The sequence below is a fragment of the Bufo gargarizans genome, chromosome 3 (genome assembly GCF_014858855.1).
Source record: "Bufo gargarizans isolate SCDJY-AF-19 chromosome 3, ASM1485885v1, whole genome shotgun sequence".
NCBI lineage: Eukaryota > Metazoa > Chordata > Amphibia > Anura > Bufonidae > Bufo > Bufo gargarizans.
Genome location: NC_058082.1, coordinates 548,015,254 through 548,041,830, shown reverse-complemented (window position 1 = coordinate 548,041,830; position 26,577 = coordinate 548,015,254). Strand labels below are relative to the sequence as shown.

Here is a 26,577-nt window from a genome sequence, read left to right as displayed (position 1 = left end):
CAAAAAAAGTCAACCTTCAAATAATTATGTTCAGTTCTGCACTCAATACTTGGTCGGGAATCCTTTTGCAGAAATGACTGATTTAATGCGGCGTGGCATGGAGGCAATCAGCCTGTGGCACTGCTGAGGTGTTATGGAGGCCCAGGAGGCTTCGATAGCGGCCTTAAGCTCATCCAGAGTGTTGGGTCTTGCGTCTCTCACCTTTCTCTTCCCAATATCCCACAGATTCTCTATGGGGTTCAGGCCAGGAGAGTTGGCATGCCAATTGAGCACAGTAATACCATGGTCAGTAAACCATTTACCGGTGGTTTTGGCACTGTGAGCAGGTGCCAGGTCGTGCTGAAAAATGAAATCTTCATCTCCATAAAGCTTTTCAGCAGATAGAAGCATGAAGTGCTCCAAAATCTCCTGATAGCTAGCTGCATTGACCCTGCCCTTGATAAAACACAGTGGACCAACACCAGCAGCTGACATGGCACCCCAGACCATCACTGACTGTGGGTACTTGACACTGGACTTCAGGCATTTTGGCATTTCCCTCTCCCCAGTCTTCCTCCAGACTCCGGCACCTTGATTTCCGAATGACATGCAACAGTCCAGTGCTGCTTCTCTGTAGCCCAAGTCAGGCGCTTCTGCCGCTGTTTCTGGTTCAAAAGTGGCTTGACCTGGGGAATGCGGCACCTGTAGCCCATTTCCTTCACACGACTGTACACGGTGGCTCTGGATGTTTCTACTCCAGACTCAGTGCACTGCTTCCGCAGGTCCCCCAAGGTCTGGAATCGGTTCTTCTCCACAATCTTCCTCAGGGTCCGGTCACCTCTTCTCGTTGTGCAGCATTTTCTGCCACACTTTTTCCTTCCCACAGACTTCCCACTGAGGTGCCTTGATACAGCACTCTGGGAACAGCCTATTCGTTCAGAAATTTCTTTCTGTGTCTTACCCTCTTGCTTGACGGTGTTAATGATGGCCTTCTGGACAGCAGTCAGGTCGGCAGTCTTACCCATGATTGCGGTTTTGAGTAATGAACCAGGCTGGGAGTTTTTAAAAGCTTCAGGAATCTTTTGCAGGTGTTTAGAGTTAATTAGTTGATTCAGATGATTAGGTTAATAGCTCGTTTAGAGAACCTTTTCATGATATGCTAATTTTTTGAGATAGGAATTTTGGGTTTTCATGAGCTGTATGCCAAAATCATCAATATTAAAACAATAAAAGGCTTGAACTACTTTAGTTGATGTGTAATGAATCTAAAATATATGAAAGTCTAATATTTATCAGTACATTACAGAAAATAATGAACTTTATCACAATATGCTAATTTTTTGAGAAGGACCTGTACATTATAAAATAGACTTGGGTATGGTCATGGACAGTACATTTTCCAATAGTGACCAATGTCAGGAGGCAGCTGCCAGTGCTGCTCCTGCTCTACTATACCCATGCTGTCCATGTTTTACATACATGCCAGTTAATAGAAAAATAAAGATAAACCTGTTTGTATTAATTTTTCTTCAAGTCTTACTATCTGGGAAATCAGATGACGTGATGAAGTTTTGCTGACTGAAAGCGTTTGCCGTCTATAATCTGATTTGACCCTTGAAACATAAGAAAACAATAGAAATGCATTGCCCGTGAGTTTTCAGTGTGCAGAAGTTTCAACTATTAATTGTTTTGACTGTTTATAAACTACTAGCACCTCCCTGATAGACAGTCTAATCAAGGTCTGTATCATGGTACTGGCCCTGGATAATGCTACATAGCACATGGGCCAAAGTGTTAAGTTTATAAAGGAATAATATTACAGTGCAAAAAAACCTTTATGTGAACACAATGGTATAGACTGATCTGCAGGATTAAAGGGGTTATCTAATAGTAGAAATACCCCCCCAACCGCCCACAATGCCGGGGCTTCACCTATAGACGATAGTTGGGTGACGCTAGGGTGATGCTAGTGAGGCTGTTCACCGTTGCGGTCTGCTATTGGCTGCTCTCACCATCACTGGATGGGTGATGACCCAGTGTAGCTCTTATCCATGTATATGAGTGATAAAATGTGTAGCCTTGTCAGGGAATGTCAGCAGTGATAAGTGTGCAGGTTACATATATTTCTATATTTGTAGCATTAATCAATTAGTAGCAAAGAAAATAAGGACCTTTTATCTTATACAATTGTTCTGTCTCTAGGTAAGGAATGGATAAGAGTCCACAAGAGATATATTTTCCTCCATTAAAGAAGAAGATATTCAAGTACAGCTTGTCAGTAATAGAACTGGACATAGACTTGGTGAAATGTCTGGAAGATCTGAAAAGAAATCTAAGAAAATATATGAAGAAGGTGTGAAATCTTTTACTATGAAAACACATCTTGTTGGAAATCAGAGAATTTACATAGTGGAGAAGCTGTATTCATGTCCTGAATGTAAGAAGTGTTTTGTTCAGAAATCACTTCTTGTTCAACATCAGAAAAGTCACACTGGAGAGAAGCAGTTTTCATGTACAGAATAGTGTTGATCACGAATATTCGAATTGCGAATTTTAATAGCGAATATCGGCATTTCGAGAATTTGCAAATATTTAAAATATCGCAAAATATATTCGTAATCGCGAATATTCTTTTTTTTCTAAATAACAGTTTATGGGAATTTTTATGCGAATTTTCGCAATCAAGAAAATAATGCCTGGAGATCACGAATTCGCGCATTCTCAAATATATGGCGAATATTCACCCAAATATTTGCGAAATATCGCGAATTTGAATATTGCACCTGCCGCTCATCACTAGTACAGAATATTATAAGTGTTTTAGTCAGAAGTCAATTCTTGTTCAACATCTGAGAACTCATACAGGAGAGAAGCCATATTCATGTCCAGAATGGGAGAAGTGTTTTATTTAGAAATCACTTCTTGTTCAACATCAGAGATGTCACATCTGAAAACGCACACAGAAGAGAAGACATATTTATGTCCTGAATGTAATAAGTGTTTTAGTCATAAATCAACGCTTGTTCAACATCAGAGAATTCACACAAGAGAGAAGCCATTTTCATGTCCTGAATGTAAGAAGTGTTTTAGTCATAAATCATATCTTGATTTATGCCTTTAACAGGCAAATACCAGTCCGGTATTTAATCTCATTTGGCTGGAAATCAGCCCAGCCGCCCATGTTGGGAGGAAAATACCTGTCTTCCCAAACAAAACCCCTTGCTATGTCACATACCCCCCCTTTGTTTAACCCTAAGCGGGTGAACACAAGCCAGACAATGTACCCCGCATTTCCCTGTAACCGGCCTGCCCTGTGTTCTACTGTAAACTTAAAGTTTTGCAAAGACAAAAACCATCTGGTGAACCAAGCATTCCTTTCTTTGGCCTGGCTCATCCACTTGAGAGGGGAGTGGTCGGTCACCAGACGGAACTTTCTCCCTAACAGATAATAGCGGAGAGACTTGAGTGCCCACTTGATGGCCAGGCACTCTCTCTCCACTATACTGTACCGGGTCTTGGCTGGAGTGAGCTTACAGCTGAGGAAGACAGCGGGATGCTCCTCCCCGTTGACTTCCTGAGACAGTACAGCACCGAGGCCTACTTCAGAGGCATCGGTCTGTACTATAAACTCCCTTTTGAAGTTGGGCGTCAACAAAATCGGGGACCATACAGGGCAGACTTCTAAGCGGAGAAAGCCTCATTCCAGCGGACCATCACGGACTTTCGTCCCTTCAAGAGCTCTGTCAATGGAGCTGCTTAAGTGGCAATATGGGTAACGAACCGCATATAATAGCCCACCATTCTCAGGAATGACTTTACTTGCCTAGAGGTGACAGGTCGGGGCCAGTTCCTTATCGCCTCTATTTTGTTTACTTGGGGTTTAATGACTCCGCGCCCAATGACATACCCTAGGTGTTTTGTCTCCTATAACCCTATCACACATTTTTTGGGGTTAGCTGTTAGACCAGACTTTCGAAGGGAGTCCACTATGGCCTGTACTTTGGGCAGGTGACTTTCCCAGTCGGTACTGTGAATGACAATATCATCCAGGTAAGCCGAGGCGTACCGCCGATGTGGATGAAGCACAATGTCCATTAGATGTTGAAAAGTGGCAGGGGCGCCATGCAGATCGAAGGGTAACACCTTATATTGGTACAACCCCTCTGGTGTAATGAAGGCAGTTTTCTCTTTGGCAGCCTCCATCAAGGGTACCTGCCAGGACCCTTTGGTGAGGTCCAAAAGAGAAAAATACGACGCTTGGCCTAACCTTTCAATAAGCTCATCCATCCGAGGCATGGGATGTGCATCGAATTTAGATATTTTGTTCAGCTTACAAAAATCGCTACAAAACTGTAACGTCCCGTCCTGCTTGGCTATTAAGACTACAGGACTGACCCACTCACTTTTAGACTCCTCGATGACGTCTAGTCGCAGCATGAGCTGCACCTTCTCCGAGATGGCTTGTACCCGAGCCTTGGGTACCCGGTATGGCTTTAACCAGACTTTTGCCTGAGGCTCAGTGACAATGTCATGCTGCATTGCGGAAGTGCGTTCAGGGAGGTCCGAGAACACATCTGTGTTCCGACTAGCGAACTCCCTGGTCTTCTGAGCCTGTTTAGAGAAGAAGCTGTCAGCAATTTTTACTGTGGCAACCGCTCTCCTTGCATCAGACATAGGAACCGGAACCTCTTTCCCTAGAAAACCTGGCCACGGGCTGTCTTCAGTACAGTTCTCCTATCTTTCCAAGGTTTAAGTAAATTAACATGGTAAACCTGCTCCGGCTTCCGCCGCCCTGGATGGTGTAACTTATAATTTACCTCTCCTACGAATCCCATACCTAGTGCCACCTAGCCAGGAACTTACTGTCCATGGTCGGTACCAGAACCAAAACCTAATCACCCGGGTAAAAGATCCAGACCCTAGCCTGCCGTTTATAGATCTGACTCTAGGCTAGCTGGGCTGCCTCCATTTGCTCCCTGACAAGAGGCAAAACGGTCTCTATCCACTGTTGCATCTTGATAACATACTCCAGGACAATTTTATGCGGAGTTGGTTGCTGTTCCCACACCTCTTTGGCCATGTCCAACAGCCCACGAGGATGTCTGCCATAAAGCAATTTGAAGGGCGAGAATCCAGTAGAAGCCGGGGGTACCTCTCGCACAGCGAACATGAGATAGGGCAGAAGAATGTCCCAATCCTTCCCATCTTTAGACACCACCCTTTTTAACATAGTTTTAAGAGTTTTGTTAAACCTTTCAACCAGACCATCCGTTTGCGGATGGTACACGGACGTCCATAACTATCTGATATGCAGCAACTTACAGAGTTCCCTTATGACCTTGGACATAAAAGCGTTTCCTGGTCAGTCAGAACCTCTTTAGGTAGCCCCACTCGAGAGAACATCTTAATTAGCTCCTTAGCTATAGGCTTCGCCGATGTATGTCGCAGTGGCACCACCTCCGGGTACAGAGTGGCGTTGTCCAGGATGACCAAGATGTGTTGGCGTCCTCTAGCAGACTTCGGTACTGGGCCTACGAGGTCCATAGCGATTCACTCAAACGGCACCTCAATGATTGGAAGAGGTACCAAGGGCATGCGAAAAAGGTGCTGGGGGCTAGTTGCCTGGCAGGTTGGTCAAGACTTACAAAATTATTCCACCTTCTTAAACACACTGGGCCAGTAAAACCGTTGTAGTATCCGGTCCTGTGTTCTGCATTCCCAGATGACCCCCGAGAACATGTTGGTGGACTAACTCTAACACGAGTTTGCAATAAGCCTGGGGCACCACCAACTGTTCAATGGATTTACCTCGCAGCTGGTTTACCAATTACAACATATCCTGATGAACCGCACAACGGTGGAACATCAACTCTGCCCCTGGTTCTTGTGGTTCATCATCTACTATTAATACATTTCCCCAGGCTCAGGATAGGGTTGGGTCCCGATTTTGGGTGGGACCAAAAAAATCACTGGAGACATTGAGGTCTGCCAGCTCAGGACCCGACGGCAAGTCCTCCATTTCTCCCACCATCACACTTAGCGGGGTTGTCTCCCCCCTCTTCAACCGAAGTGTGGTAACCCCCTACTGCTGGCCTTTTGGAATCAGGTTCCCAGGGTTCTGGTCTCCCCCCTGAGCCGGGCCACTCTGCTAGGGTTACCCCAGTCTCATGGGTATCAGTCACTCTCGTAGCAAAACTCGGGAAGTCTCTCCCTATTATAAGTTCGTAGTGTAGATTAGTGGCGACAGCCACCTTGTGGGTCCACCTGCGAGCAACCGTGGATAGAGACACCATAGCAGTGGGGTAGTCTTTTAAGTCTCCATGAATACACATGACCCCGACTTTACAGCCAGTATACTCAGTGGACCGTACCAGGGGAGCCCTTACCAGGGTCACCAGACTCCCTGAGTCCAACAGAGCCTCCGCTGGAGTGTCTCCCACCTCCACCTGGCACAGGTGATTCAGAGTCTCTGGGGCACCCGGTGCACACAGCTTCATAGCATATAATGACTGACGGAAGCCATAGTTCGTGTCCATGGGTTCCACCTGATGTGGACAGTCAGGTCGTACATGGCCAGGCTTCCGACACCGCCATCAGACTATCAGAGCTGGGTCCACAGGGAGTACATCCTGGGTGGGTTTGGTGGGCACAAACCGCCGGGTCTGGGGTGGAGAGTTACGGGATTTGACTACCCCATCCCAAAAGAACCCCTCTGTAGATTCCGGGTAGCCTCATAGTGCTCCACCAGGTCGACCATCTCGAGAGCATTACCTGGAGAGACCTGGCCAATCAATTGCTGGAGAGGGGGTGGGAAAGCCCTCCAGAAAAAAAAGACAATGCAACAGCACCCTGCAAATCAGATAAAGTACAATAATGCCATAGTCACAAAAAATATTATAGTGCTAATGCTACGCTTATTTATAAAGTGAGATGCTTGGCAAATGCATTTTGTACAAAACCATCTGAGCCCGTCTGCCGGACGTCAAGGCGATCTCTGTAAGACGGGTCCTAACACTAAATACTACCTTGTCTCCTCTCTGGACGGCCGGTCATGTGATCGCTAGGCTCGCGATCACATGGCCGGTATCCATGGCTACAAAGACGCTGCCAGGTAGTTTAACAGAGCGCAGTGTCCCTGGGTACTCCGCTCTGTGTGATATTGATGTTAGCAGAACCGGCAGCAATTATCAGGGGGTCAATATATTCATTGGATAAGTATAGGGTGAGGGCTAAAAAGATGGCTGAGTATGCGTATTTATACTAAAACACTCAAGGGCTCATGAAAATTATATGCACCTATAGAAAAGTTACATGCACCTATAATGTGTGCATAAAATTACATGCACCTATAATGTATCGATAGATAGATAAATAAATAAATAAATATATATAAAGGCATATAGATATATAAAATGGTGTACACCCAACTATATAAATATGTAGATGTACATGTATCCACATAAACAAAATATATATATTAATGAAAATTATTAAAAATTATATGAAACATATATCTAAGAGAATAATAATAAATGATAAATTGATCATAATTGTTATTAATAATATCATAAAAGTATAAAAAAATATAAAAAATTATTTTAATATTATTAAATTGATATGTACTCACTAATAGTGGATAAATTGATGAATGAAATAGGTTAAAAATTATTATATAAAAGACATGGTGAGAGGGAGGGGATATGTGCCGGATATACAGTACAGACCAAAAGTTTGGACACACCTTCTCATTCAAAGAGTTTTCTTTATTTTCATGACTATGACAATTGTAGATTCACACTGAAGGCATCAAAACTATGAATTAACACGTGGAATTATATACATAACCAAAAAGTGTGAAACAACTGAAAATATGTCATATTCTAGGTTCTTCAAAGTAGCCACCTTTTGCTTTGATTACTGCTTTGCACACTCTTGGCATTCTCTTGATGAGCTTCAAGAGGTGGTCACCTGAAATGGTCTTCCAACAGTCTTGAAGGAGTTCCCAGAGATGCTTAGCACTTGTTGGCCCTTTTGCCTTCACTCTGCGGTCCAGCTCACCCCAAACCATCTCGATTGGGTTCAGGTCCGGTGACTGTGGAGGCAAGGTCATCTGGCGCAGCACCCCATCACTCTCCTTCATGGTCAAATAGCCCTTACACAGCCTGGAGGTGTGTTTGGGGTCATTGTCCTGTTGAAAAATAAATGATGGTCCAACTAAATGCAAACCGCATGGAATAGCATGCCGCTGCAAGATGCTGTGGTAGCCATGCTGGTTCAGTATGCCTTCAACTTTGAATAAATCCCCAACAGTGTCACCAGCAAAGCACCCCCACACCATCACACCTCCTCCTCCATGCTTCACGGTGGGAACCAGGCATGTAGAGTCCATCCGTTCACCTTTTCTGCGTTGCACAAAGACACGGTGGATGGAACCAAAGATCTCAAATTTGGACTCATCAGACCAAAGCACAGATTTCCACTGGTCTAATGTCCATTCCTTGTGTTCTTTATTAGTGTAGAGCGCGAATATTCGAATTGCGAATTTTTTTCTCGATATTCGAATGTATTCGTCATATTCCACAAAACGAAGATAACGAATGTATTCGTCATATTCCACTAAACGAAGATAAAGAAGTATTCTCCATCTTCGTTTTAGCTCCCTCTTCATCAACTTCGCAAATTCTAGCAATCATATAGGAAAGTTTACTATAGAGACAGCTAAGTTTAATTCGCTATGCGATTATATTACTTAGCTTTTTTTTTTTAAATAAATAGAATAATTATAATACCTGATAATTATTATAATTATTCTATTTATAAAACTTAGCACTGCTATATTCCATATTAGGCTAGAATTAACGAATATGGAATATAGCAGCAACCATAGTAAACCAGGTCCAAGTTGAAATCGCAATTCGATTAATTCAAGTTATAATAATCGAATTGCGATTTCAACTTTTTACGTATATTCTTAATATTGCTCTAACTTTGTCCTTTAGAATATTCGTAAAAAAGTTATAGCAATATAACGAATATTCTAAAAGACGACGTTAGAGCAATATTACGAATAGTCTAAAAGACGAAGTTAGAGCAATATTACAAAATTTCGTAAAATACACATAGACTGCAATTTAGCTAATATACTGCTATAGTAAGTTTTTAAATAGTGTATATATTTACCAAAACTTAAGTTCAGAAGAGGCAAAAAAAAATTGAGAAAAAAAAGGATTATAGCACTATATTAGCTAAATTACAATCTATATGTGTATTTTACGAAATTTTAAAATATTGCTCTAACTTCGTCTTTTAGAATATTCGTAATATTCTAAAAGACGAAGTTAGAGCAATAAAAAGACATTTCGTAAAATACACATATTAGCCTAGCCATAGTCAATTAGTCATAAGGATGTTGCCTTATACTATTAAAAGAAAAATCGCAATACACGATTAATTAAATCGCATATTATTCGCGATAATTGGAATAATTACGAATATTCGATTTCGACGAATATAACACGAATATTCAATCGAATATTTGCGAAATATTGCGAAATCGAATATGGCACCTCCCGCTCATCACTATTCTTTAGCCCAAACAAGTCTCTTCTGCTTGTTGCCTGTCCTTAGCAGTGGTTTCCCAATTTTTCGGACTGACTTTCTTTACTTAGCTGCTTTTTTCTTGCCATAATACACATTCTAACAGTCTATTCAGTAGGACTATCAGCTGTGTATCCACCTGACTTCTCCACAACGCAACTAATGGTCCCAACCCCATTTATAAGGCAAGAAATCCCACTTATTAAACCTGGCAGGGTACACCTGTGAAGTGAAAACCATTTCAGGTGACTACCTCTTGAAGCTCATCAAGAGAATGCCAAGAGTGTGCAAAGCAGTAATCAAAGCAAAAGGTGGCTACTTTGAAGAACCTAGAATATGACTCAGTTGTTTCACACTTTTTTGTTATGTATATAATTCCACATGTGTTATTTCATAGTTTTGATGCCTTCAGGGTGAATCTACAATTTTCATAGTCATGAAAATAAAGAAAACTCTTTGAATGAGAGGGTGTGTCCAAACTTTTGGTCTGTACTGTATATGAATAAATAATGAATGTGTAAAAACGCTGGTACTGGGCTTTCTATAAATTAAATCCCAAAAGCTTCATTAAGGCCATATGGATTCAGACTTTTCAACTTAAAGATGCTTGGTGTATACTGGAGCAGCATAGACATCTTAGAGCTGCCTTTGCGGACAGTAGTATCATGATTTTCAGTATGATATGAAACAGGATTCAGTTTGCTGGGTGCAAGAATGTTTTTGAGGGTACGTTCTCTCTTGTACGTAAGTTTTGGGGATTCTGGAATAATTTGATTTAAAATGGGGTCTCTTTTTAAAATATGCCAATGTTTTTCTAAAACCGCTTTTATCGACATATGATTTTGGTTATAGGTCGTAATAAAATTGCAACTGTATTTCTCATAGCTATTATCTTTCTTATTTTTAGACGCTGGGATTAGACATTCATCTTGAGCAAGTTCTGTGGCCTTTTTTCTCGCGCCAGAAATAATATTAGGGGGATAGCCTTTTTGAATAAACCTGGAGACCAGAGTATCACACTGTTGGTTGAAATCGTCCTCACGGGTACAATTTCGTCTAAGTCGTTTGAATTGACTGAAGGGGATGTTCGCTTTCCATTTCCTATAATGTGCACTCTTGAAGTCTAGATAACTATTGCTATCGACCTTTTTTAAAAATGTACGTGTATTTATTTTATTGTCCTGAATAAAAATTTCTAAATCAAGAAACTCACTTCTTTTATTGTCATATGTACCTGTGAAGGTGATCCCCCAGTCGTTAGTGTTAAGATAAGAAATAAACTTATCAATAGATGCTGAATACCCATTCCAAATAAAAATCAGATCGTCGATATATCTGCGAAAGAATACAATGTTGTTGTTGGCCCAGAAGCTTGAGTGGTATATGAATTCCTCCTCAAAAGCCCCCATAAAAAGATTCGCAAAGCTGGGCGCAAAGGGCGTCCCCATAGCGGTCCCACGTATTTGTTTATAAATATCATTTTGAAATGTAAACACATTATGTGTAAGTATAAATTCAATACCCCTCATGATAAATGTATTTTATATAGCAGGCATTTCTGGATCATTAGCTAAAATACTGGATGTACACTTCATGCCCAGATCCTGGGAGATATTCAAATAAAGTGCTGAAACATCTAGAGTAACCCAATGATAGCCATCTGACCACTTGAGGTCTTTCAGTAGGATAATGAGGGATGCAGAATCTCTCAGATGGGATTTCAAATGAAGGACATATTTCTGCAGGTAGATGTCAATATAGTGTGACAGGTTCCGGGTGAGAGAAGAGACCCCTGATATTATGGGTCGGCCCGGCGGGTTTTGGATGTCCTTGTGGATCTTCGGAAGGTGGTAAAAAATAGCTGGTGTGGACTCTTTCACCATAATATATTCCATCTCTTTCTTATTTAGACAGAGATCTCCGGATTTTATTAGGGCCTGAAATTCTTCTCTGTTTTGGAGGGGTCACAATCAAGGGGTGAATAATATTTATCAGTTGGATAAAATATTTAGACCTTCCTTCACATAATCTTCACGGTTCTGAATAACGATGCCCCCCCCCTTGTCAGCATTTCTAATGATTAGATCACTATCAGATTGTAGCTTTCTCAGGGCTAGTTTCTCTGATGATTTCATGTTTGGCCTTATATCTGGTTTATGATTGATATCCCTGAAATCATTTGAAACCACAGAATAAAAGGTGTCAAGGAAATTCCCCTTGTGGTGGATGGGATAAAAGGTAGATGGTGGTTTTAAATCGGAGGGTACAGCTACAATCTGTTTTATATCAGGGGATATAGCGTTTGGCTCAAGTCTCGGCCCAGTGTTAGAATTTTCCTTAATCTTGAAGTGCCTTTTTAGGGTGAGTTTCTTAATATATCGATTTAAGTCGAGAAAGAGATCAAATTCTTTGATTTTACTAGTGAGTCCATTGGATAGTACCGCAACTTCATTTGGTGTCAGTACGTGACTGGACAGGTTAAAAATGCCATAGGAGAGGGGTGATATCTGATTTGGGAGTCAATGTTGGCTGCGAGGGGTAGGGATTCTTCTTTTTGCGCTGACCTGCTCTGCAGCCTCGCCTTGGTTTTTTCTTTTTGCAGATTTGTGGCCTAGTGGGCGAAAAATATTGGCTATTTTGGTAGTTTTCAGATTTTTTGGAATAGAATGGACCGTTGTGGGATGGATGAGAGGAGGGAGATCTAAAAAAGAAGAAGCGCAAAAAGAGGTCTAGATAACTATTGCTATCGACCTTTTTGAAAAATGTAAGTGCGGACACAAAAGGTGTCTATGCTGCTCCAGTATACACCAAACATCTATTTTTTTAAATCGAGTGGGTGGGGAGTCATTCCCCATTGTGAACTCCCTAAACTGTGAATCCAGCCACGTCATATATCTCTTGGAGTGTCCGTGCCATCTACAGCACGATCCAAACATTGCGGAACAGAGTGAATAAACATAGATCAAACATCAAGAAAAAAATACTGGAAACATAGTGTATCCAGACACGCTGCGGAACATCATGAGGGTAGTTCAGTTGGATTCAAAGTAACCCCAATAGAACAAATTCCAATTTCATTCATCAATTTATCCACCATTAGTGAGTACATATCAATTTAATAATATTAAAATATTTTTTATATTTTTTCATACTTCTATGATATTATTAATAACAATTATGATCAATTTATCATTATTATTCTCTTAGATATATGTTTCATATAATTTTTAATAATTTTCATTAATATATATATATTTTTTATGTGGATACATGTACATCTACATATTTATATAGTTGGGTGTACACCATTTTATATATATATATATATATATATATATATATATATATATCTATATATATATCTATATGCCTTTATATATATTTATTTATTTATCTATCTATCTATCCATTATAGGTGCATGTAATTTTATGCACACATTATAGGTGCAGGTAACTTTTTTATAGGTGCATATCATTTTCATGAGCCCTTGAGTGTTTTAGTATAAATAAGCATACTCAGCCATCTATTTAGCCCTCACCCTATACTTATCCAATGAATATATTGACCCCCTGATAATTGCTGCCGGTACTGTTAACATCAATATCACACAGAGCTGAGTACGTTCGCCCCAGGGACACTGCGCTGTGTTAAACTACCTGGCAGCGTCTTTGTAGCCATGGATACCGGCCATGTGATCGCGAGCCTAGCGATCACATGACCGGCCGTCCAGAGAGGAGACAGGGGGAGCAGAGCGCATGCGCCGAGCGCTCATTGAACACAGCAGCCGCCCTGCCTTTATCACATGACCGCAGTGTAGCGGTCATGTGATTCTAGTTCACCGATCATACCATACAGATATTTAATAAAGAATTGCCTATTTATGTCTTACACCACTCCAGCTATGCACTACCAGCATTTACTAATTACACATTTGATGAAGTCGATTAGCTAAAATGCTGTATTTTAGTTTGTGACATTTCACCTGGTGCTAGCCCCTCCCATCTATGGGCAGCCCTCAGGTAACCCCGTTTTTTGGCGGTTTATTCACCTATATACAGTACAGACCAAAAGTTTGGACACACCTTCTCATTCAAAGAGTTTTCTTTATTTTCATGACTATGAACATTGTAGATTCACACTGAAGGCATCAAAACTATGAATTAACACATGTGGAATTATATACATAACAAACAAGTGTGAAACAACTGAAAATATGTCATATTCTAGGTTCTTCAAAGTAGCCACCTTTTGCTTTGATTACTGCTTTGCACACTCTTGGCATTCTCTTGATGAGCTTCAAGAGGTAGTCTCCTGAAATGGTTTTCACTTCACAGGTGTGCCCTGTCAGGTTTATTAAGTGGGATTTCTTGCCTTATAGATGGGGTTGGGACCATCAGTGGCGTTGAGGAGAAGTCAGGTGGATACACAGCTGATAGTCCTACTGAATAGACCAGGGCTGGCCAACCTGAGGCTCTCCAGCTGTTGCAAAACTACAACTCCCAGCATGCCCAGACTGCCTACAAGTATCAGCCTACAGCAAAGCATGGTGGGAGTTGTAGTTTTACAACAGCTGGAGAGCCACAGGTTGGCCAGCCCTGGAATAGACTGTTAGAATTTGTATTATGGCAAGAAAAAAGCAGCTAAGTAAAGAAAAACGAGTGGCCATCATTACTTTAAGAAATGAAGGTCAGTCAGCCGAAAAATTGGGAAAACTTTGAAAGTAAGGGCTATTTGACGCCTTCATAGTCATAAAAATAAAGAAAACTCTTTGAATGAGAAGGTGTGTCCAAACTTTTGGTCTGTACTGTATACCTGTATCTGCTATTAGCTATTGTGACTACTGTTAACCTGATGAAGGGGACAATTTGAGCCCCGAAACGCGTTTTACCTTTTATGAAAATAAAGAAGATTCACCTACAGAGACTTATTGGAACCTGTGAATTTGTGCCTGATGAGAACCTCTTCTTACTACTGTGCTAAATAGTGTCAAAGTGATACCTCACTTTCCAAGGAGAGAGAGGATTATCACTGTAAGAATGTATAGTCCATATGTTCCTGAAGATTACATTTTTTCTTTTCTATTACGTTTTTGTGAAGAGGTTATTTTCTGTGTGGAAAAAATTATAATCAGTATGGGATTTGGTCTAATAAATGGAAGTTTGTGGTGAAGATCAAAGAAAACACTGGAGGAGAAGCAATTCTTCCCCCAAGTAGGTTCAAACTTGAGAATGTTAACGGTGATTTATACTTTAATGGTATGCCTGAGTTTTGCAGAAACTGTAAGAAATATGTGCACCAGAAAGACACATGCACCTACCAGTGGTGCTTCAAATGTGAGGAGGAGGGACATTTGGCAGTAACCTGTAAAAAAGGTAAGAAATGTAATCTATGTGGAGAAGATAATCATGTATATGCTGCTTGTCCTAAAAAGAGAAATGTTAATGTAAAGAAACAGAGAAAAAGAGGTAGAGATAATGGAAATGTAAAGGAACCAAGTAAGAAAATATTGGAGAAGGATGTTGGGTTAGACATCTCTACTTCAGAAGGAGAAATGGAAAATGTGCCAGATGAAGGAATATTGCAAAAGCTACAGCTTCCTGTAGACTTTCAGAAGGATAATGAAGCCATGTATGAAGAATAGTGATGTCCCAAACTATTCGCCGGCGAACAGTTCCCGGCGAACATAGCTTGTACGCATTCACTGCGGTGGGCGAACATATGCGATGTTCGGTCCCCCCCCCTATACATCATCATTGAGCAAACTTTGACCCTCTACCCCACAGTCAGCAGACACATTCCAGCCAATTAGCAGCAGACCCTCCCTCCCAGACCCTCCCACCTCCTGGACAGCATCCATTTTAGATTCATTCGGAAGCTGCATTCTCAGTGAGAGGAGGGACAGTGCTGCTGCTGCTGATTCAATAGGGAAAGCGTTAGCTAGGGAATTGTTCTGTGTCCACAGACTCATCTGCTGTAAGGACAGCTTCCTGACAGCACCCCAAAAAGCCCTTTGGGGTGCTGGTACATCAGTGTGTTTTTTCATATATATATATATATATATATATATATATTGCAGTTGCCTGGCTGCCCGTGTGTGAGAGGCTGCAGGCTCAGTCACAGACAGCACGTGCGCACCATTCATACAGGGTGTGACAGAAAATACCTTGCAGATAAAAAAAAATGTATTTAATATTTTTCTGTGATATAATCACATTTGCAAGCCCGTGTGTGTCAGGCCCACACAGACTGTATTGTGGCCACTGGCTAGTGGCTAGGCCTCCACTCATACCGTTACAGGGTGTCATTCACTCAAATACCTTGCAGATAAAAAAAATATATTTACAATTTTTCTGTGATATAATCACATTTCAAGCCCGTGTGTGTCAGGCCCACACAGACTGTACTCTGGCTAGTGGCTAGACCTCCACTCATACCGTTACAGGGTGTCACTCACTCAAATACCTTGCCGATAAAAAAAATTATATTTAAAATGTTTCTGTGATATAATCACAGTTGCAAGCCCGTGTGTGTCAGGCCCAGACAAACTGTACTGTGCCCACTGCCCACCACTTATATAGGGTGGCAAAGTACCTTGCACGCATAGTACCACTTATCTAAAAAAAATGATAGGCAGAGGCAGGCCACCCCGAAGGGGCCATCGTGGTCGTGGTGCTGTGATTTCCACTGGTCCTAGAATAATGCCCAGTGTTCAGAGGCCACGTACTATGAACCCAAAAAATTCGGAGAAAATAGTTGACTGGCTTACACAGGACACCCAATCTTCAACAGCTTCTGCTAAGAACTTTGAAGAACCATCCTCCTCCAGCTCAGCTTTGGTCACCACTCTCCCGCCCGCCGCCACCACCACCACTACCACCACAGACACCACAGCCGCTTCACTTGATCCCTCAGAGGAGTTATTTACACATCAGTTGGATGAAATTAGTGATGCGCAACCATTGTTGCCAGAGGATGTAGATAACAGGGATATGTCTCAGTCAGGCAGCATTATAACACATGGACGTATAGTGTGATGATGATGATGATGTTGTACCCTCTGCTGCTTCCTTTGCTGAGGTGTCAGATACAAGTGAAGTGGTTGATTATGACGATGTGGGCATGGATGCCACGTGGGTGCCTGCTCAAAGAGAAGAAGAAGAGGGAGAAAGTTCAGAAGGAGAGACAGAGAGAAGGAGGAGACGAGTTGGAAGCAGGGGGAGGTCGTCGCAAGGAGCTAGTGGCAAAGTCAGACAGAATGTATCGGCATCCAGGGTCAGCCAGACAGCATGCCAATCAACGCATGCTGTTGCCACCACCAGAATGCCGTCATTGCAAAGCTCAGCAGTGTAGCATTTTTTTGGTGTGTCTGCCTCTGACAACAGCGATGCCATTTGCAACCTGTGCCAAAAGAGTCGTGGGAAATCCAACACCCACCTAGGTACAACTGCTTTGCGAAGGCACATCACAAACGCCTATGGGATTAACACATGATGACGAGTAGAAGCAGCACACAAGCTCAAAGCCACCATCCTCCTCCTGGTCCAGCATCTTCAGCCACGTCAACCACTGCTGTGCTCCTTTCCCCCTCTCAACCACCCGCCACTCCGCCTCTCACCTTCAGCAGTTCCATCTCATCTGCCCACAGTCAGGTGTCTGTAAAGGAAATGTTTGAGCGTAAGAAGCCAATGTCACAGAGTCACCCCCTTGCCCGGCGTCTGACAGCTGGCTTGACGGAACTCTTAGCCCGTCATCTTTTACCATATGATCGGATGATGAGGCGCAAGACATGATTGGAGAATATAATTATGTCACGTCTTCTGACGCTTCAACTAAAAAAAAAAATCTGTTCATTTTTGGTCGAGCTATGCTCCTGGACTGTACTCCGACCGTGGTGGTAACAACATGGTTGTCGAGCAGAATGGAGAACCACACAAAAACCCTGGGTTACAGAGTATGGGTGAAGTACTGGGCGCCTATATGATGTGACCTCTGAGCTCTGCAGGATCAAAGCCATGAGACTATGCTGTGTTTAAAGCTTGAAGTGCATAGTGCCCCAGGAGTGGTGATCCTGGGGTGCCTAAACTGAGGGGATTACCGAAGGTGACTGGGCCCACATGGTGATGGCACATTTTGCACAGCACTTTCTTTCTCATAATTTGCACACTCACCTCTATTTGCTCGGTTTCGGCCTTGAAAACATGAGGAATCTTTTATGATTCCAGTCGAATGCCCCAGCCTTAACTGGCACACATTCGCTTTATTTATTGCTTCCTCACCCCCCCGGACAAACCCCTTGGGCTCTCCCACCAGGGAGAGTCCAGACCTTTGTTGAAGCTCCTGGCTGATGCCCTGGGTGGCAGCCGAAGCGAAAGACGGGAGCATAGATGGGCGTACTCTTGGCCTCGGCTGAGGGTTGCCACTTGTCCCAGTCCCTTGCAGGAGCCTTATGGCCTGGAGAGATAGGGAATAGTTTTTGGGGGGGCCCTTCTCTTATGGAGAGGGACTGCGATAGACCACAACCTAGTGCACGTTTTTTTGTGTTGCACGATTTTGTGCATGACGTGAGAAAGCACATACTTTGGGCTTTCAATAAAAAAATCTGTCTGCAGATGAGGTGCTGGCTTATTTAATATCCAAGTCATGTGTCAAGGATTATTTAAAGAACTTAACATTGACTTCTAGGATAGCTGCCTTACATCTGGTAGCATTAGGGTCAGAGCTTCTTTAGAGCTCATTTGCATCCCTTTTCTCCCAGAGGAGCATATATGGCCCTTAAGTCTCCTCACGCTGATTAAAGGCGCTCTCTCCCTAAGGAGAGATAGTACCCTCCTGACATTCGTTTTTTGTTCTTTTTCTCAGCTGATGTAGTTGTTTTTACTTTGCAAACTGTATCTCCCACCTACACATGGCAATTGTGAGTGGGTTTGGCGATCTAATAGAGAACGTATGGTTTCTTAAAAGTTTTACCTTCCTTGTTGTTTATTCTGTTTTATTAAGGTGACATGTCATTACTTGCTTCTGATGTAATGACGCATCTTTGCACTCCATGGTTCTATGTAGCACTGTACATTTTATATGGCATTACAGGATGATCACTAATAAAGGGGAGGCAACTGTGGAGGTTACTTTTAAAGGGGTTGTCTTACTTCAGCAAAGAGAATTTAGCATGTAGAGACAGTTAATACAAGACACCTAATAGATTGCTGTTATCGATATTGCTTCCTTTGCTGACTGTATTCATTTTTTCATTACATTATATACTGATTGTTTCCATGGTTACGAACACCCTGCAATCCATCAGCGGGGGTCATGCGTGCACACTATAGAAAAAAGCACCAGCATATGTGCGCCTCCAGGTTCCTAGCCAACAGCATGGTACCAATCAAACCGTCACCTCATCCTGCAAAAAATTAGATCTTACCTAAGAAAATCGCTCAAAAAAATATAAAAACTATAGCTCTCAGAACATAAAGACATTAAAACATTATTTAAAAAAAAAATTATATTATTGTGTAAAACTTAAGAAAAAGTATACATATTAGGTATTGCAACGTCAGTATGGATCTGCACTATAATTTCTCATGATCTAACCTCTCAGATGAACACTGTAAAAATAAGTAACTAAAAACAAGCAATTTTTTGGTCACCTTGCCCCAATGAATGTTTAAAAAAAAATAATCATATGTACCCAAAAATGGAACCAATAAAACGGTCAACTCTTCCTGCAAAAAATGAGCCCCTGCACAAGACAAGCGACAGAAAAAGAAAAAATATGGCGTTTAGAAAATGGAAACAAATTCTTTTTTTTCAAAAATGCTTTATTATTATGTAAAACTGAAACAAACAAAAAAAAGTTAACATATTTGATGTAATTGCATCCATATCAACCTGCTGTATAAAAATAACACATGATCTACCCTGTCAGATGAATGTTGAATGGGACACTTTTTGGGAGTTTCTACTGTAAGGGTGCATCGGGGGGGCAAAATCTGTTTTCCAAAAACCATATGACTCTCCTATTCTACTGCACCCTGCCATATGCCCTTACATCAGTTTACAACCACATGGTATTTATGTAAACCACAGAACCAGGGTAATAAATATTACGTTTTGTTTGGCTGTTAACCCTCGGTATGTTAAATAAAAAATAGATTAAAATGGAAAATCTGCCAAATCTTCATTTTCCTTTAATTATTGTGGAACACCTAAAATGTTAACAACGTTTATAAAGTCAGTTTTTAGCAAATTGAGGGGTGTAGCTTCTACAATGGGGTCATTCATGGTGGGTTTCCACTATGTAAGCCCCACACAGTGACTTCAGAACAGAACTGGTCCTTAAAAAATTTTACTTTTAGAATTTTTGAAAATGTTAAGAAAATTTCCAACCTTCTAACACCCTAAAAAATAAAATGACAGTACCAAAATGATGCCTACATAAAGTAGATATAGGGGGGATGTTAATTAATGAATATTTTATGAGGCATCACTATCTGTCTTAAAAGCAGAGAGCTTCAAATTTAGAAAACAGTGAATTTTTTCAAAGTTTCGGTAACTTTTGGATTTTTTTTAATAAATAAATGTGTCACGAGAAAACAATCTCAGAATGACTTGAATAAGTAAAAGCGTTCCAAAGTTATTGCCATATAAAGTGACACGTCAGATTTTCAAAATTAGGCCTGGTCAGGAAGGGGGTAAATGGCCCGGTATGGAAGTGGTTAAGGGGGTGAGCCACTGTGGAGGTCACTGTTAAGGCAGCGGGATACTCTGGAGGTCATTGTTCAGGGAGTGGGGTATTGTAGACATCACTGTTAAGGAAATGGGGTACTCCCTCATAAGAGTTTTCAGATATCTCACTATACTTGATCTATAGCTAAAACGTTTCCTACATTCTGTATATTAAAATGGCTTTTCTCCTGTGTGACTTCCCATGTGTCTCACAAGATTTTTTTTTCTCAGTAAAACACTTTCCACATTCAGTACATGAATTCTCCCCTGTGTGAATTCTCAGATGTCTCACAAGACCTGATTTCTGAGTAAAACATTTTCCACATTCAGTACATAAACATGGCTTCTCTCCTTTGTGAATTCTCTGATGTATGTCAAAATATGTTTTTTGACTGAAACACTTCCCACATTCAGGACATTGAAATGGCTTCTTTCCTGTGTGAATTCTCTGATGTTTCACAAGATTTGATTTTACATTAAAATATTTATCACATTCTGAACATGGAAATAGCTTCACTCCCGTGTGAATTCTCTGATGCTCCTCAAGACTTGATTTTCTACTAAAACACTTCCCACATTCAAGACATGAAAATGGCTTCTCCCCTGTGTGAGTTCTCAGATGTCTCACAAGACCTGATTTCTGAGTAAAACATTTTCCACATTCAGTACATAAACATGGCTTCTCTCCTTTGTGAATTCTCTGATGTATGTCAAAATATGTTTTTTGACTGAAGCACTTCCCACATTCAGAACATGAAAATCGCTTCTGTCCTGTGTGAATTATCTGATGTTTCACAAGACTTGATTTTACATTAAAATATTTATCACATTCTGAACATGGAAATAGCTTCACTCCCGTGTGAATTCTCTGATGCTCCTCAAGACTTGATTTTCTACTAAAACACTTCCCACATTCAGAACATGAAAATGGTTTCTCCCCTGTGTGAATTCGGAGATGTTTAACAAGACAAGCTTTGTCAATAAAATATTTTTTGCATTCTGAACAGGAATATGGCTTCTCTCCAGTATGAGTTCTCATATGTCGTTCTAGATGACATTTACGCTTAAACAACTTCCCACATTCCTGACATGAAAATGGCTTCTCTCCTGTGTGAATACTGAGATGTTGAAGAAGACTTGATTTCACCGAAAAAGTTTTCTCAGATTCTGAACATGAATAAGGCTTCTCTCCTGTGGAATTTCTCTTATGTTGAGGAAAACTTGATAACACATTCAATATTTTCTCTCTTTCTGAACATGAAACTGGTCGTTCATCTCTCCGAATTTCTTTGTGCACAGAAAGATTTAATTTATTTTTCAAATCTATCCCATATTCAGAACTAGCAGACATCTCACCCAGATTATGTCCAGTTGGGTTATTGCCAGGCTGTGATTGATTATATGATTCTATGTTTTGAGTTACAATTAGATGACCTTGGGAGCCTTTCATCCAGACTTCAACTGGAAAAAAAATATATATATATAAGATAAAAGGTTATTTTTCCTAATTGCACACAAAAATTTAAAATATAACAGTAACACAGATAAAAAAAATTATTAAAGTTAAAAATACTAATTGCTAATAAGAAATTAAATGCATTGATTAAGAGAAATCTGTCCGCAAACTCGGTTTAACACATGCAGAAGCATAATTGGCAGCAGCCATCTGGCATTGATCGCTAAAGTTATGCTTACTCTGCACCAATATCCAATATCTTTTTTATGGAAGTTTTATTGATTAGTTATTACATACTGTAGAAATTATTCTCTTGTACTAGGTTCACAACTTTACATTTGTCTGTAAACTTCATATACAATTTCTTGGCCTAAGGCTCCTGCGCCCCAACTGTCTAACACCCAAACTCCAGCAGAAGAACAATATTGTGCACCTCAGTGGTTGCAGATGTTGGGAGAAATTTATCAAGCCCTGCACTTGTTTTTTTTTTTTTAAGAAAAAAATCCAAATTGAGATTTGAAGCAGTTTGCAGTTAGTTGTTAGAAAATGTGACTTTTTGCTCTTTTTGAAAAATAAATGGAAAGCAACTACCATAGCGGCAGACCATGTGACTGCTATGGGGCTCAGAGTAAGAGGGGTCCCAGTCTTAGTTGGGATTATCTCCTCTTCTACTGGTGATGAAGGAACAACTTTTGGCAAATGAAGCAGAGGAAAAATGGCCCAAGGGTCATTGAAAATGTTTTAGACAAGAGCGTTATGTTTAAAGATGAGCTAAATTTATCAAACAATGTATGACATTTGAAATGCTTGGTGCAAAGTACTCCAACGCCGACTCAAGGAAAACTGAATTCAAATATGACAGTCTTCCACTTCTCTGCCTTTTGGCTAAGATCAAGTGTAGTATTTGTTCATATCAATCCCGGTGATCTGGTACACTATAATGGGTGGAGCAGAGAACCACATGGAGGACCCTAGGGAGTACACCTTTGGCCATTAGTGCCAATGATAGGTAACCAAAGGCCTCCAGATAGAAGCCATGGGCCTAGATGTTTGAAAGCTCGAGGTGCAGAAGTGCCCCAGGAGTGGTGACCCTGGGATGCCTGAAATAACTGGGGATGGGAGCCCACTGAGTGATGGCACATGCTTCACTTTTTCCCCCATTTTGAGAATGCTCACATCTATCTTTACCAACTGTATGGCTTGGCGTAAGAGGAATTTATTATTCTGGTGGAATGTCCAGACTGTAACTGGCACATTTGCTTATTTATTTTTTATGTTTACTTTCCACGTTTTGTTTTTCACTAGGACTTTTCAGGGTTGCTTATGGGTATTCCTCCCTGAGGTCTGATGGGAGGGAATCTGGTTCCTCACCCCCTGCAAAATCCCTTGGCCTATTTTTGCTCTTGGACAACACAGGTGGTGACAGTCAGGTGGAAGCTAGAGTAATATTAGTGCTTCTCCAGCTTTAGTTGAGGGATGGCCACTAGTCCCAGACCCTAGCAGGAGCATTCTGGCCAAGAGAGACTGGGATTGGTTAATTGGGGGCCCCTTCTCTTATGGAGAGGACATGCGATGGAACATGACCATGTGCACATTTTTGTGTGGCATGCAGCACAATTTTGATGCACGGGTGTAGAAAGCACATCTCTGGCTTTAATAAAAATAAAAAAAAGATTAAACAGACCTGCCTCAGCCTTCTCTCTGCTCTACCTATTAGTGATCCTCATCCTCCATACAACTGGTGAAATCTTAGCTAGGAACGGAGCTCATAAAGAAATCGAAGAAGTGTGCAGTGGATGGCGGCTCACAGACTGCCATTCTAAATAATGTGAGGGATCTGGTAATGGATTATAATAAAGTAATATTTAAGTATTCGCAATAATTTTATTTTTATTAATTTTGGATGATGAGGAGTTACAGATTGGTGCATGGATCCCAACAGCCCCTAGAGACTGGTACATGGACCCAATGTCACGGATGTTGTAGGGGAGAACACCAAAAGACAACAAGGCAGGGAAAAGATACTAGGCCTCACCGCTAGGGAAGGAAAAGGGTCACTACCTATAAAACCCTGCTCCTTTCCCTAACTCCTATCAGTATGGGCACCTCTCGATGGTAGAGATGCCCATACACAGGAACCTAGAAAACCCTGGTGGCCCTCAGATGCCCTAATGGTAATGAAAGGGCAGAGACAACCCGCTCCTTCCCTGGTAAAAGAACCAGCATCTCAATGAGGCCTAGTAAACAACAAAAGGTGGGGGGGGGAATACAAAACACAACAATCGGAACACTTAACTTCTGAGGCTGATGGATGATGGACGAACAGGAATTCACCAAGAACCAGCCTCTAGCTCTACCAAAAAACCAAATGAAGCTATCCAGAGCAAGGAGTGATGGGTAAAGTCAGACTAAATAGGGGGAGGTAAAGGTCACATGATCCACACCTGAACAGGAGGTGTGAACATACCAGCAACACACAAAATGAAACCAAAAGAGGCTGTCAGATCACTAATGTGCAGATAACCGGTGTGACACCCAATGGGGACAACTACTATAGGTGGAGAAATGAGGCTTTGAAATATAATGGTGCACTAGAAAATCAGTACAACCTGTTTTCTATATTTGGTTATTTACGCCATTTTATATCAGATTGGTCTAGTGCCAGGATTGAATCTAAATCAATTAGTAATAATAATCACCATGAAGCCCATTTCGTCATTTACTTTTTAACTTAGTTTTATATAATTCCAAATTGGGAGATTATCCTTCAGTAGCTCCTGTTCTTAATAATTCATTTAAATAAAAAGGCAACATTTTGGGCTGCTTTCTGGTAATTTTTAAATAAAATGTCCAATTGTTGATTTTGGGAATACAGTATATACACCGTTATGGGTGCTTTCTGAATGGAGACCTTCATTATAAAACTATATACAGATACCCATAGTGGTGCTGGAAATAAAAGATCTACTGTAAAACATGTGAACAAGCCAGACAATATATTATAGATTATCCCTATTTTCATCTATTATTTGTAATTTGGTGTGATCCAGTGATGGCAGTCAGGATCGGTGATTGTCCGTGTTCCCGGCACAGTTACAAGAAAAAGAATGTAAACCCTTTGGAACGATATGGATTTCTGCACAAATTTGTCATAAAATGTGATCTGATCTTTATCTAAGTCACAATAATAGACAATCACAGTCTGCTTAAACTAATAACAAAGAATTAAATGTTACCATGTTTTTATTGAACACACCATTTAAAGATTCACAGTGCAGGTGGAAAAAGTATGTGAACCCCTAGACTAATGACATCTCCTAATTTGAGTGAGGGGTAAGCCAACTGAAGTCCAATCAATGAGAAGAGATTGGAGGTGTTGGTTACAGCTGCCCTGTAGAGTTGAGCGGACACCTGGATGTTCTGGTTCGGCCGAACTTTGGAAAAAAGTTTGAGTTTGGGACCCGAACCTCATTGAAGTCAATGGGGACCTGAACTTTTGAGCACTAAAATGGCTGTAAAAATGTCATGGAAAGGGCTGGAGGGTTGCAAATGGTGTCAAAATGTGGTTAAGAGCATGACAAGTGCTCTGCAAACAAATGTGGATAGGGAAATTACTTTAAATAACATAAAATAGGTAAAAATAATAATCTGGATCTAGGAGGACGAGGTCCATATGGAGTAGGAGGTTGTGGATGTGGATGTGGCGGTGTAGGTGGAAGAGAAGGAGGTAGACTACACTGCTTTTTGGTTTTAAATTTTATTTTTAAAATTAGGGTACACCCCAAAACATTGGGAAATTTAACCTGTGATAACTACCTCCAGTCATGCTAAACACACGTTGAGACAATACACTGCCTGCAGGGCAGGCCAGCACCTCCAAAGGGTAAAGGGCAAGCTCAGGCCATGTGCCCAATTTGGAGACCCAGAAGTTGCAGGGGCTGCCCCACCATGTCGCACGTCCCCGTGATGTTCACGATCCAATTTGATATCTGCTCTATCAACTTTCAATGTTCTTTTATGCACCTACCATGGTGATCACGGGTGGCGGGTAATCAGGGTTCCAGGCCAGAGAGGGAGTGTGAGAAAAAGAGACCAAATTTAAGGGAGATAAAATGTATAAAAAAAATTGGGGATAGAGCATAAATGTGTGAAAAGCTATTGAGGCGCAAATGTGCGACAAATTACAGAAGCCCAAATATGGGCCAAAAGAGTCAAGTGGAATTGTGAGAAAAGCTATTGAGGCGCAAATGTGCGATAAATTACAGAAGCCCAAATATGGGCCAAAAGAGTCAAGTGGAATTGTGAGAAAAGCTATTGAGGCGGAAATGTTGGCCAAAAGAGTATAGCCGAAATGTGGGACAAAGTATTGAAGCTTAAATGTGGTACAACTTGTTTAAGTTTAAGCATTTAATAAAATGGAGGTGGCGCGCCTCAATTAAAGAAGCATTTCTGAAATGTTATTCCCTGTCACCTATGCAGAGCAGGGGTTTATTCATATCTAAAATTGAATAATGTCAACCCAAGAATGTAACAGAAAAATTCCTGAAATTAATTAACCTGTCTACTTGGTTAGACAGAAAACAATTGTTTATTGTCACCCGAAAATGTAAAGAAAAATTATTAAGCTGTCAACTAGGTAGAAGAGGAGTATATTACACCCAATTTTTTTTTAATTCGATCATAAAATGTAACTGACAATTGTTATTATTTTTTTTATCTGCCTACTAGGTACAGCAGTGGTACTATACACCCAAAAATTGGTTAATATCACCAGAAAATGTAAATAACAAAGTAGTGAAATGATAAAATAAAACACAAA

General features: G+C 41.0%; 1 protein-coding gene and 1 pseudogene across 1 annotated transcript; one reads left to right on the top strand and one right to left on the bottom strand.

Moving 5' to 3' along the window:
* Positions 1 to 20,564: 20,564 nt before the first annotated feature.
* Positions 20,565 to 21,752, bottom strand: LOC122931794 (zinc finger protein OZF-like; the record flags this gene model as incomplete). The annotated part of the gene is made up of 1 exon (XM_044285853.1): positions 20,565 to 21,752. A coding segment is annotated over exon 1 (1,188 nt), but the record flags the coding sequence as incomplete, so codon positions are not given.
* An 871-nt stretch (positions 21,753 to 22,623) lies between these two features.
* On the top strand, positions 22,624 to 22,721 carry LOC122933591 (annotated as a pseudogene).
* The last annotated feature ends 3,856 nt before the right edge of the window (positions 22,722 to 26,577 follow it).